Source organism: Andrographis paniculata, unplaced genomic scaffold, assembly GCF_009805555.1.
Source record: "Andrographis paniculata isolate CXL003 unplaced genomic scaffold, ASM980555v1 Contig82END, whole genome shotgun sequence".
NCBI lineage: Eukaryota > Viridiplantae > Streptophyta > Magnoliopsida > Lamiales > Acanthaceae > Andrographis > Andrographis paniculata.
In genome coordinates, this window is record NW_026137620.1 from 1,951,385 (window position 1) to 1,962,861 (window position 11,477).

At 33.5% G+C, this 11,477-nt stretch overlaps 2 protein-coding genes across 6 annotated transcripts; one reads left to right on the top strand and one right to left on the bottom strand.

The window, feature by feature from the left end:
• Nucleotides 1-5,115: 5,115 nt before the first annotated feature.
• On the top strand, nucleotides 5,116-9,088 carry LOC127241408 (serine/threonine protein phosphatase 2A 57 kDa regulatory subunit B' beta isoform-like). 5 transcript variants are annotated; one of them, XR_007836519.1, is made up of 4 exons: nucleotides 5,122-5,233; nucleotides 5,448-6,777; nucleotides 7,378-7,883; nucleotides 8,340-8,749. XR_007836519.1 is itself a non-coding variant. In XM_051260443.1 (4 exons), exons 2-3 carry the CDS (start codon nucleotides 5,641-5,643, stop codon nucleotides 8,418-8,420), a joined length of 1,218 nt encoding a protein of 405 aa, XP_051116400.1. In that variant the 5' UTR covers nucleotides 5,122-5,233; nucleotides 5,448-5,640; the 3' UTR covers nucleotides 8,421-8,452; nucleotides 8,950-9,088. The 5 variants fall into 5 exon arrangements, 4 of the variants coding, with proteins under 4 accessions (XP_051116399.1, XP_051116400.1, XP_051116398.1 ...); XM_051260443.1 differs by lacking the exon at nucleotides 7,378-7,883 and adding an exon at nucleotides 8,950-9,088 and having other exon boundaries at nucleotides 8,340-8,452; XM_051260442.1 differs by lacking the exon at nucleotides 8,340-8,749 and having other exon boundaries at nucleotides 5,116-5,233; nucleotides 5,455-6,777; nucleotides 7,378-8,267.
• LOC127241407 (uncharacterized) lies at nucleotides 8,783-10,810 on the bottom strand. Its single transcript, XM_051260440.1, has 2 exons — nucleotides 10,613-10,810; nucleotides 8,783-10,525 (listed from the first exon to the last, which is right to left on the bottom strand). The coding sequence occupies exons 1-2, from the start codon at nucleotides 10,808-10,810 to the stop codon at nucleotides 8,936-8,938; spliced, it is 1,788 nt and encodes a 595-aa protein (XP_051116397.1). The 3' UTR covers nucleotides 8,783-8,935.
• Nucleotides 10,811-11,477: the final 667 nt, after the last annotated feature.

Consider the following 11,477-nt stretch of genomic DNA (forward strand, 5'->3'; position numbering starts at 1 on the left):
CCGGAGACGCCCGCGTGGCTCGCCGGAGGTGACGTGTCCACCAGGTTGTCACGCCAAGTCAGCGACACCTGGCGGACACGTGGATTTATTTATTTTTTAATTTTTTTTAATTGGACCAAATAAAAAAATACAAAGAAAATTAAAAATAAATTAAAAATAAGTTCTAAAAAAATTTTAAAAAATGAAAAAAAAAAAATCCACGTGTCCGCCAGGTCACCTCCGGCGACCCACACGGGCGTCTCCGGCGCCGAATAACTAAAAAACAGCGAAGATTTTTCACTTATGAGACTAGTTTGCGACAGACTCCACTTACGAGACTAAAATGATAAGGGGGTCAGTTACGAGACTAAAAAAACAGTTTACCCTTTATTTGGGTAACATATACTATTTCATTCCTCCGGTACATTGAGAATATTTGGGTATATGACAGAGGTTAAGAAAAATAAATATTTTATTAAAAATGTAATAAAAGTACAAATATAATTGAAGGTATTTTTGAAAATTTAGTTAGAACTTAAAGAAAATAGAAAGATAATGTAATAAAGACAGTGATATTTGTTGTAAATAAGTATTGAATGAAAGATAATAGTTAAACGATTGATTTGTTGACTTTACTAAAATTAGTAATGAAGTAAATTTAACGGACATATTAAAAAAAAAAAAATTGAGAGTAAATTTGACGGACAGAGAGTACATCATATCATATTAATTAATGTATTTATATAGTCTCTCCATTCAACTCGAATGTACCCCTTTGGAATTTTGTAAAAGATTAAGAAATAATAGTATTTTATTGGTTAATGGAAATGTGCATAATATTTTGATACTTTTGTCATTCGATTTACGTATAAAGTAATTGTATATATAATAGTATATTTGTAATTTAAGCAAAAGTTAAATGTATTATGGTATTAGTGTATAATTATTTTTACTAAAATAGAAAAGAGATATTTTTGAATGGAACGTACGGAATAGTAAAACTGTACTTTCAGGGGCGGAACTACACGGGGGGCTAGGAGTCAGCTGACCCCCACAAAATAGATATGTATTTTTGTGTGTAAAAATAATAAAATTATGTATTTTATAGTAATTTGTTCCTCTTAATTTTTTATTTTATAATGTAAAAAATCATAAAAATTTTGTCTGTATGTTTATTTATATTTTTAGCCTTTAAATTTTATTTTTTATAGTAAAAAATATTAAATGCTATGTAATTTTGTTGAAATTTTTTCTAAAACATTTAAATTTTTTATTTTGTTTATTTATTTATTTATTTTTTTTGTCAGGGTATACTATGAATAAAATAAAAAAACATTGAATCAATAAAAAAAAAAGAAAAATTGATATTTTGCCCCTGCAAACTTTTACTGCTGATTCCGTCACTGGGTACTTTGACTTGAAATGAAGAAAGTATATCATATCATACATATTTCCTGTATCCCACATTTTTTGTCGACTATTTCTATTTTTATCTGTGCTATCTTATTTGACTTAGATGAAAAAAGTATATTAATCTATTCCCTGAATTGTTCTAAATCATCAATGTCAAATTGTCAATATGCTCCAATAAACAAAATTTTGAAAACCAATTGTTGAAGGTAATAGAAGCTATAGAGAATTATAAATCTTTATATACTATCAACTATGAGAGATTTTATATAACGATTAATATTTCTATATTACTAGAATGATTGCATATACATTTTTTTTTTCTTTTTACGACGTGGGAACTCGCAGTCGCTACTCGAAAGTGCGCACAGGGTAAACCCCCAGCCGAACCTAATACCCTGCAAACTAGGTCCGATAGGCAACTTACACTAGGTGAACTATGTGTGGCAAGTGACCTGAGGCGTCGAAAATTTGAACCTATGACATCACGGCCACACGTCCAAGCCCCACAGCACCAGGCCGTCCCTTGCGGGTCTAAAATATAATCGATGCATAAAATCTCCTACATCAAAACTTCAAAAAAAAAAAAAATTAAAAAAAAATCAATCAAACTCATACAATTTATTTAAAAATATTATTTCAAATGACAATTAAATAAATTAGTATGGTCATAAATAATATTAAAATATTGTTTGAATTTTCTACACATTCCGTTAAATATTAGAGTTCAAAGAATTTGTTTAAAAAAATTAAACAGTGGTTAAGTTTTATAAAAAAGATCATTTGTATTAAAAAAAAAAAAAACCTTAAAAATCAGAGTTCAAATATTAGAGCCTTAAAATTTAAATTATCTATTTACATTAATCATTTTCTTTAAAAAAAAATCATATAAATATTTATTTCAAGATTATTCAAATCATTGAATAAAAAAACTATCTATTTTAATTTATTTTTACAGTTTTAAAAAAAATTTCAAAATACAAAATATAGCCAAACTAACACCAATTTTTTTTGTTGTAACATTTTACCAACAAATTTATATCATATCAAATAACTAAATAAAATTAAAATTTTATTATTCAAAATTTAAATTCAAAATACAAATAAACACACTTTTCGATAAAACAGCAAAGTATATATAATACATTTTTATATTATATTAAAAATTAATTTATATTCAAAATACTTTTACATTAAGACCTATTTTAATTACATGATATTAGAATTATGCTCTCTCTGTCCAGCTAAAAAGTATACACATTTCTATTTTGGAATATCCAATTACAAAGTAAACATTTCATTAAATACTTCACTTTTTTCCACAAATACCCTTACTTTACATCACATGATTACTTTTATACAAAAAAAAAAGCAAGGACAAATATGTCATTACACTACTTTTAACTACTCACCGGGCCAAAAATAAATGTATACTTTATCTGTGGACGGAGGGAGTAGTTTTTTTCTTTTTTCCTAAGTTCAAAATTAAAACTCCACAAACAAATTAAATCAAATAGAATCAAGAGTTGATCTTTCACTATTTCAGAAATTTTTTATTCATACTTCTAAAAAAATATTTTATACGGATTTGTATTTAATTTTATACACATTGGAGTAATTTCTGAAAAAAGTAAAATAATTTTTAAATTAAAATTATTATTTTATCTACAATAATAATAATAAATATATGTTTAATAATACTGAATGATTCAAAATACTTTAAATATAATTAATAAAATTTAATAAAAATACAACACATTCTTTTTTGGAATTTTAACAATTTATTTCTCATTCTATTTTGGCTTTGGCTTCGGAGAGTTTTTTTAGTCAATCTAAACCATTATTACTATTTTAAAAACTATTAAATCCATTATTTATTTAAAATAAATTATTAAAAATTAATTACAATTTAAACATTATATCCAATATTTATTTATATTAAATTAAAAAATATTTTATTTAAACTTTTTTTATTATTAAATCAATTCAAAATGTTCAAACATATGTGTTCACCTAACAACAGAATCACCTGTCTGATTTTGTATTAATATTTAAAAAATATAATATAAAACATACACACCGCATATATATAATACCTACTTGCTTTCTAAAAGTACTTTTAAAAAAAATTCCATTTAAAATATTAACTTTTTATATTATTGAAAGAAATTTGTTATACTTAACATAAAAATAACTAAAATTATAAGTCTTGTGAGTTTGCTTGATTTGGATTATTTAATTTTTTTATTTGATATTTAAGTTAAATAATATTTTATAAAATAATAATATTTTTTATTAAAAAGCATATGTGTTAAATAGTAAAATTTGGAAAATTTTGGGGAAAGAAATATACCCTAATAAGTCTTTGATTTGAATGAATATTTGGATAATATATATAGAATATTATAGTAAGTTTTGTACATAAAAACCATTTTATTTTAATAATTTAATTCTTATTGTATATGCATTTTTTAATTATCTGGTCTCATTCTCTTAACAATTTATCAATTTTTTTATTTTGGTTCGTTTCGTAATAAAGTATCTTTTTTTTTTTTTTTAGTAATTGTACCATATACTTAACATTACAAATACCATTCTAATTTACAATATATTACAAAAATATCATTACTTTTATATCATACAATACTAATAAGGATAGTTTAGTCTTTTTACCTTTATTTCTACTATATTCTAATATAATACTAATAGAAAATTATAAAAATATTATATAATAATAGTAAGTGTGACAATTAGGGCCGGTTCTTTTTGCCGGGCTTTCATTTTTTTTCAAAATTATTTCTTTTTTTTTAGATTTGAATTAATTTCAAACAAATTATACTTTAATAATATAAGTGGAAAATTGAACTCACAACAAAACATATACTAACTAAGACTTTTATCATTAAACCATGATTTTTATATTTATTTCAAACATTAATATATATATAAATTTATTAAAAGGTAAATATTAATTTTAAAATCATGTCGGGCCAGCCAAATATTATCAGGCCTGATTTTGGAGGCTCAAGTACGGTTTTTTCGTACCGTGCTCAGACCGGATTTTCGGGTCGTGCTTATTTTTGCCACCCCTAAGTCAGGGCATTAGTAGTTGTAGGTGTATATTATATTTTTCGAGCACGGGTTTTCGGGAAATTACGTATAGATAGAAAGTCGCACTAGGCGAACTATATGTGGCAGGTGACCTGAGGCGTCGAAAGTTTGAACCCATGATTTCACGGTCACAAGTCCAACCCCTACACCACCAAACCATCAATTACGAGACAATTACACAATATTTTGACTACACTTACCGTGGTAGAAGAAGTCCCCATTTTATTTTTAGATATACTTGAAATTCAACCCCAACTAGCTACTCATTTAACTTGTCAACTCCATAAATATTGAAAATTCGACGCACCAATATATTCAACCCCATTGCCGAGTTCCATCGGCCTCTTTTCGGGTGAGCTAATGTAAATTTACCTTTGAATCATTCCTTTTGAGTTTTTTATATAATTTTTTATTTTATTATATTTAAATATTCTTTTCAAAAACTGATTTTTATAAAGAATTATTTAAATATATAAAATCGAGATTTTTTTTTTTTTTTAAGCTGACCCTTAATATATTATTTTTTTTAAAGAAATTATTTTATGTAAAAAATTCCATTTAATTTTATATGTATGTATATATATATATATATATTCAAAATACAAAAATGATGTCTTTTGGTATTGATCTTCCTTCTTCCCACCCATTTCGGATCTGTCTTTCCCCAATCGAAACGCACGCTGATGAATTTCCCGAGCTCTCACTCGCTTTCCTGGCCCTGCATCATGTTGTGGTACTTTTCGAAAACCTTCGATTTCTACAATTATCGTTTTGTTTTCTGTATTCCTCGCTGTTTCACTTCACTGTTGATATAAATTTGTTGTTGCGTCTACTTCGGGGGTTGTACTCTTAATTATGTGATCATTTCCGCAATTATGGTTGATTGTGTATCATGATTCAATTTCAAGTTTGAGTTTCTTTATTAGTTACGGTGTTTTCGGTTAAAGGATGCAGGATTTGTTTGGTAGATGGTTTGGTCAGAAATCGGTTGGGATACATGAGAATGTTTGAAGAATAGAGAAGGAAGATGCGATAGGAAGAGGCGTGAAAAAATAGAGGAGTAGGTTAGGGATGAGGTTGGTAGTGTAATTCTGTATAATTGGGTCTATGATTGGTGAGGTGATTTAGATTGAAGAAATTATGTTTAACAAAATAATGAAGAGAGGGCAGAAAAAGCCCTCAAAATCGGAAGCAGCTGAGCCTCCTGTGCCGACGGCGGCTGCAGCTCCCGAGGTTACTGTAAATCATGCATCGCGTATGCCGGCTATCCCTGTGCCACAGCCGGCCCCTTGTTTGAGTGTGCCACAAAACCCTGGGGTGGTTGAAGTCTTACCGATGGTGAAGGATGTAGCTTTGCCTGAGAGACACAATATATTTATCCGGAAGGTTCATGTTTGTTGTATACAGTTCGATTTCACGGATATGATGAAGTCGGTCAGGGAGAAGGAGATCAAAAGGCAAACCATTGCGGAGCTTGTTGATTTGGTGCAGTCTGGATCGTTTAAAATGAATGAGATAATGCAGGAGGAGATGGTGAAAATGATAGCTTTGAATATTTTCCGATGCTTGCCTCCACCACCTCATGAGAATGCTTGCTCGGAGGGTAGAGATCCTGAGGAGGATGAAATGTTTATGGATCCAAACTGGCCTCATTTGCAACTTGTGTACGATTTGCTTTTGAGATATGTAGTGTCCTCTGAAACAGATACTAAGATCGCCAAGAGGTATATTGATCACTCATTTGTGATGAAGTTGCTTAATTTATTTGAGTCTGAGGACCCAAGAGAAAGGGAGTATTTGAAAACTGCTCTTCACCGGATATACGGCAGGTTCATGATTCATAGACCCTTTATACGGAATGCTATCAACAATATCCTCTATCGATTCATATTTGAGATGGCGCGATACAATGGTATCATTGAGTTATTGGAGATTCTAGGAAGTATTATAACTGGGTATGTGTTGCCCATGAAAGAGGAGCACAAATTGTTTCTTGTACGCATTCTTATTCCATTACACAAATCTAAATGCGTCGCCACATACCATCTGCAACTGTCACATTGTATTACACAATTCGTGGAGAAAGATTACAGGCTGGCTGATATTGTTATAAAAGGGGTTCTGAAGTATTGGCCTATCTCAAACTGTGGGAAGGAGGTTCTCTTCCTTGGAGAACTAGAAGAAGTTTTGGAGTTAACGCAGTCGGCAGAGTTTCAGCGCTGTATGGTTCCGCTGTTTAAACAGATTGGAAGAAGCATCAACAGTCCAAATTTCCAGGTTTGCGGGTGCATCTTGTTGGCACTTTTTATGATGCTATGCGTACTAATTTTCAAGAATAGGCTGGCAGATAATTAATTTTGATTATATTTCAGATTGAATTAATTTTGTCAGCTTACGAAATTGTGATTAAGAACTTGGGGCAATTTGATCACTAGAAATATTTATATGGTTGATACATATTAAATGTTCCGATTCTTGCATTCCTCACAATATCTGATAACTGTGCAACTTTTTAAAGCTCCTGCTAATTAATGGAGATACATAGGATTAAATGAAGTTATGACATCTACACTTGAAGCCCATGTTTTAGATTGACATATTTATTGTTGTTGGTTCCTCTATTGCATCTTTTCGAATAAGATGATACAGTGTTGAAAATGCGATCTATTTCTGTTGTGATTCTTAATAATTTGTGGCCTAGTGTTGTATTTTTAATTCAGTTGTTCATTATTAATGAATTTTTCCTTGGATTGGTATTGTTTCTTCTTAATTTTCAAGTAATTTTCTTCTAGTGTTGGGTGAAAGAGCTGACATATAAAGTAGATCTTCCACATGATTAGTTGCTGCATGCCTCAGCCTCTACTTTCTAAATGACAGGTAGCAGAACGTGCTCTCTTCTTGTGGAACAATGAGCATATAATAGGCCTGATTACAGAAAATCGATATGTTATTTTACCAATCATATTTGATGCATTGGAGAAGAATGTGCAAAGTCATTGGAACCAGGCAATCAGTGGTTTGACTTCCAATGTCCGAAAAGTGTTCCTAGAGATGGACACGGAACTATTTGAAGAATGTCAGAGGCAGTATGATGAAAAGGAGGCTAGAGCAGGAGAACTGGAAGAGCGACGACTCTTGACCTGGAGAAGATTGGAAGCTGCTGCTAATACTTCTTAAAGATGCTGCTTTACTTCTCAGTTACAGACCTTAACATGGGATTCGTTTGAAAAATTTTCAGTAACAGTGGCTAACTTTTGGAACTGGCAAACATATGTCAATCAAGGAATGGAGAGTGATGTACAAGTGAAAGCAGAATGAAATGTTGAATGCCCGAAGAAAACGACTTGTAGTTGATCAAGGGACATGAAAATTAGAATAATAAGGTTATGGATCAAGAGACCCGTACATATTCAATCCTTATATTTTGTTTTGGTCGTGTTGTACCGAATGATTTTACATCCAACAGTTTTGATGACTTAGCTTGAATGCCAAGATTTTCGCGAGTGTATCAATCTACATTAATTCATAGATTCTTGTGATTAGCTTGAAGTTAGATATATACAATTATCTTCCTTGGTAAATTTCATGTTTTTAATGCACTTATTCAATTGATTTCAATGATTATATACTAGTGTGATCGGCTATAGTCAGTACATGTTCATATGTGTGTATCTTTTGTTGTTGAAACCTCATTTTTTCGATTTTCTAGTGCATTCTTAGTATAGCCTCCTTATCCCTTGAAAGTTGATCGATTGGATATTGAACTGTAAATGAGTTGGTATATATTCATGTCCTTTGGTGTTCATGTCGTAACTCAATGTATCGTCCCAATTTTGCAGGCAGTAAGAGCTGAATCGACTGTACTATTTTGTGTCAAGCCGAAGAAAAGTTGTATGGCTTTGCACAGAGGATCGATTTGAATGTACTGCAATCTTGGGGCCTTTTGATCTAGGTAAATCAATCTATAATCACTCGTAGAAATTGTTGCAGTTTTCGATTTCTAACCATTCTTCCATCAGGATTAACCATTTTTCGAGTAGTAAATTGAGCTGCACACATATATGTTTATTCAAATCCCGTGTTATCTTCAAGCTCCATGAAGATAGGATTTGTTTCAATCTTGAAAGTATAGCTGTTTGTTGCCATAGTTTGGTGTTTTGTGGCTCCATTGATGATAAATTAATGAAATAAGACAAGAGTTTATCTCTTTCTTACAAATCTTGATTTGGTAAAGATAAACATTAAAACGATAGTTCTCACACATTTGAGATATATGATCGAATTGATTGTACTATGAATATGAGCCCTTGTTACATGTATCCTCATTTTCATCATTACACGAGTTTTTCGAATCATTTATTTTTTCGTAGTAGAATTTCACATGTTTGCAAGTAATTTCACATAGTAGAAAATTCGTGTAACGATAGCAGCTATTCTAATTCTTCCCAGGTTTCCCACCGTTTCGGTGTCGCTCCGACCTTACCTCGTTCACTAAATCCACCATATCCGGCGTGGTGTAGGCCTGAAAATCGAGACCCTCGTCGTCTCCCGGAACATATCTGCCTCTCGTCGTGCCCCTTTGATAGGCATTGGAGCACAGAAACGAGGTAGCGTAAGCATTTCCGAACTTCTCATACAGGTCTCGACTTCCAAACCATTTTGCGATCTCAGTAATCTCGCCGTAAATCCACAGTGTCCGAGGATCGCCTGATCGGAGACTAGCAGACATATCCACCATACACGATATCAGAATCTGCCGAGCTTTATCGAACTTGTTTAGATCTGCCTTCCGTTTCGCATTCGAAATGGCGAATGCGCCTGATCGGTAAATTTTATTCTCCGTAACCGCCTTAGATGGTGTACAGCCTTCGGGGGATGGATTTATCGGCCGGAGTATCTCTTTAGTGCTGCTGTCTTCGTGACTTTCGCCGATACAATCGCAGTATAACAGCGTTACGCGCAGAGTCGAGCTCATCTTGTCACTGCTCTGCCCCTTGAGTTTGAGTCGAGGTAAAGAGATCTCGAAACGAAACTCTTTAACCTCGTTAGCGTACATGGCGCCTATTATAACGTCGCACAAGCTTCCCATTTCAGAAATGGCGCGCGAGTACTGCCCCGTCTCGGTCCATATAATCTTCCCGTGCGTTAGCGCAAACGATAGATGAATGTCCCTAACGACGACGCTCAGGATGCCTCCAATGCAGCTGGCGACGGCGTCGGGAAGATACTCGTAGGACTCGACGAACGAGTAAGTTCCGAGCGAAGACGAAGATAGAAGACTCAATACTTGCGCGTCGTGGCACGGACCGATCCCGAAGGTATGAACGGGAATCGTTTTGAACTCGTTAATCCCTCGAGTCCTCGGAGCGATCGATTCCGGCAATTTGTAGAATCGCGAAGCAGTTTCTTTTGCTTTCTTCTTCGGGTTCTCCGGCTCGATAAGGGATTTCCTGTTCGACAAGAGTATTATACTCGTGGCCGGATTCTCGAAATGTCTCTCGTCGATCACCCGGACTCCCTTAACTAGAATGTCCAAGACGTCGCCTACCTCCGCGAGGAAAAAGAGCGAGCTCACGATTTTTCTTAGGCTTTCTTTACCGTACTCGTCCATCGTCCGCAAATGCGTAAGTCTTCGAGGTTCCGGGCAGGGCGAAACGATTGAAAGCCTGTCGCGGGAGCTCATGTTGTCGATGATGATAAGAAGCGCACCCTTGATGAAATCCAGCATCGACTCGTCCTCGCACCAACCGATATCGAGCACGACAACAACGTCGGTCGCTAAGCGCTTCAGCTCATTCGAGTATTCGGACTTCGATGGCGCCACGAGCCGGACAAGAACTCCGAGTAAATGCGCGGGTGTCGCCGCGGCGACCTCGCTGAACTCCGGAATGGTTGCGACAGAAATCTTTGGTTTGATGCTTTTGCCGTTGGCTACCTCCGGGGCCGGATCGGGTTCCATGAGGGGCTCGTCGTCGGAATAACTATTGGGTTCTTGATTCTCGACTTCAAAGAGAAGTTGTTCTCTCTGCGAGAGGTAATAAGATGAAATTATGATCGAACTAACTGGAGAAAGTGAGAATGAGGCAAGAGATTCGAAACTGAAAAAACTTACTGTTTGATCGGACATGACTGCCTGCAGCGGTTGCGCTTCGTAGGCGAAGGCGGCGGCGACGGAGGCGGCGGCGTCAGCTTGTCGTTGGCGGCGGCGTCTTTCGGCGGTCATGTTACCGATGATGAGTTTATCTCGGGGAGGAGGAGGAGGCGTGGAGGTGTCGACGTCGTCGTCAGATGAAGATGAAGATGAAGACATGATTATGATATGAAAAGGATTGATTCTTGATTGACTGTGTGTGTGTGTGATTCTTGTGGAGGGAGTGAGGGAGTGATTATGGGGTTAAAGTATTGGTTGGGTCAAGAAAACTGGCGATGAAATTCTCTATATACGGGTTGGGGGATGGCCGCCGCGATGTGAAAATTAGAATAGATATTTAATGTAATATAAATAAATAAAAAATAGTAATAAATACTCCCTCCGTTCAAGTCATTTGAAATTTTATAGTAAATCCGTTCTAATCTAAATGAGTAATTTGAAATTTTATAATAAATCAAAAAATAATAGTATTTTATTAGTTAGCGAAAGTGTAAGAGATTTTAATATTTTTGCCCACTTAACTTTATTTAAAAAGTAATTGTATGTATAATGGATGTTTGTAATTTTAGGTAAAAATTAAGTGTATTTTGGTATTTCTGTATGATTACTTTTACTAAAATAGAAAATAAGATACTTTAAAGTGGGACGGATAAAAATGGTAAAATTGGTATTTTGAGTTGGGATTGATAGAGTATTTTTTTCAGCATATAGTGACGTAATATTAGATTAGTAAGTTATTAATAATAAATTATAATACATATTAGTATATATATATATTTTTTATATGAGTAGGTATTTTAAATATTTTTAACATTATATTTGAATA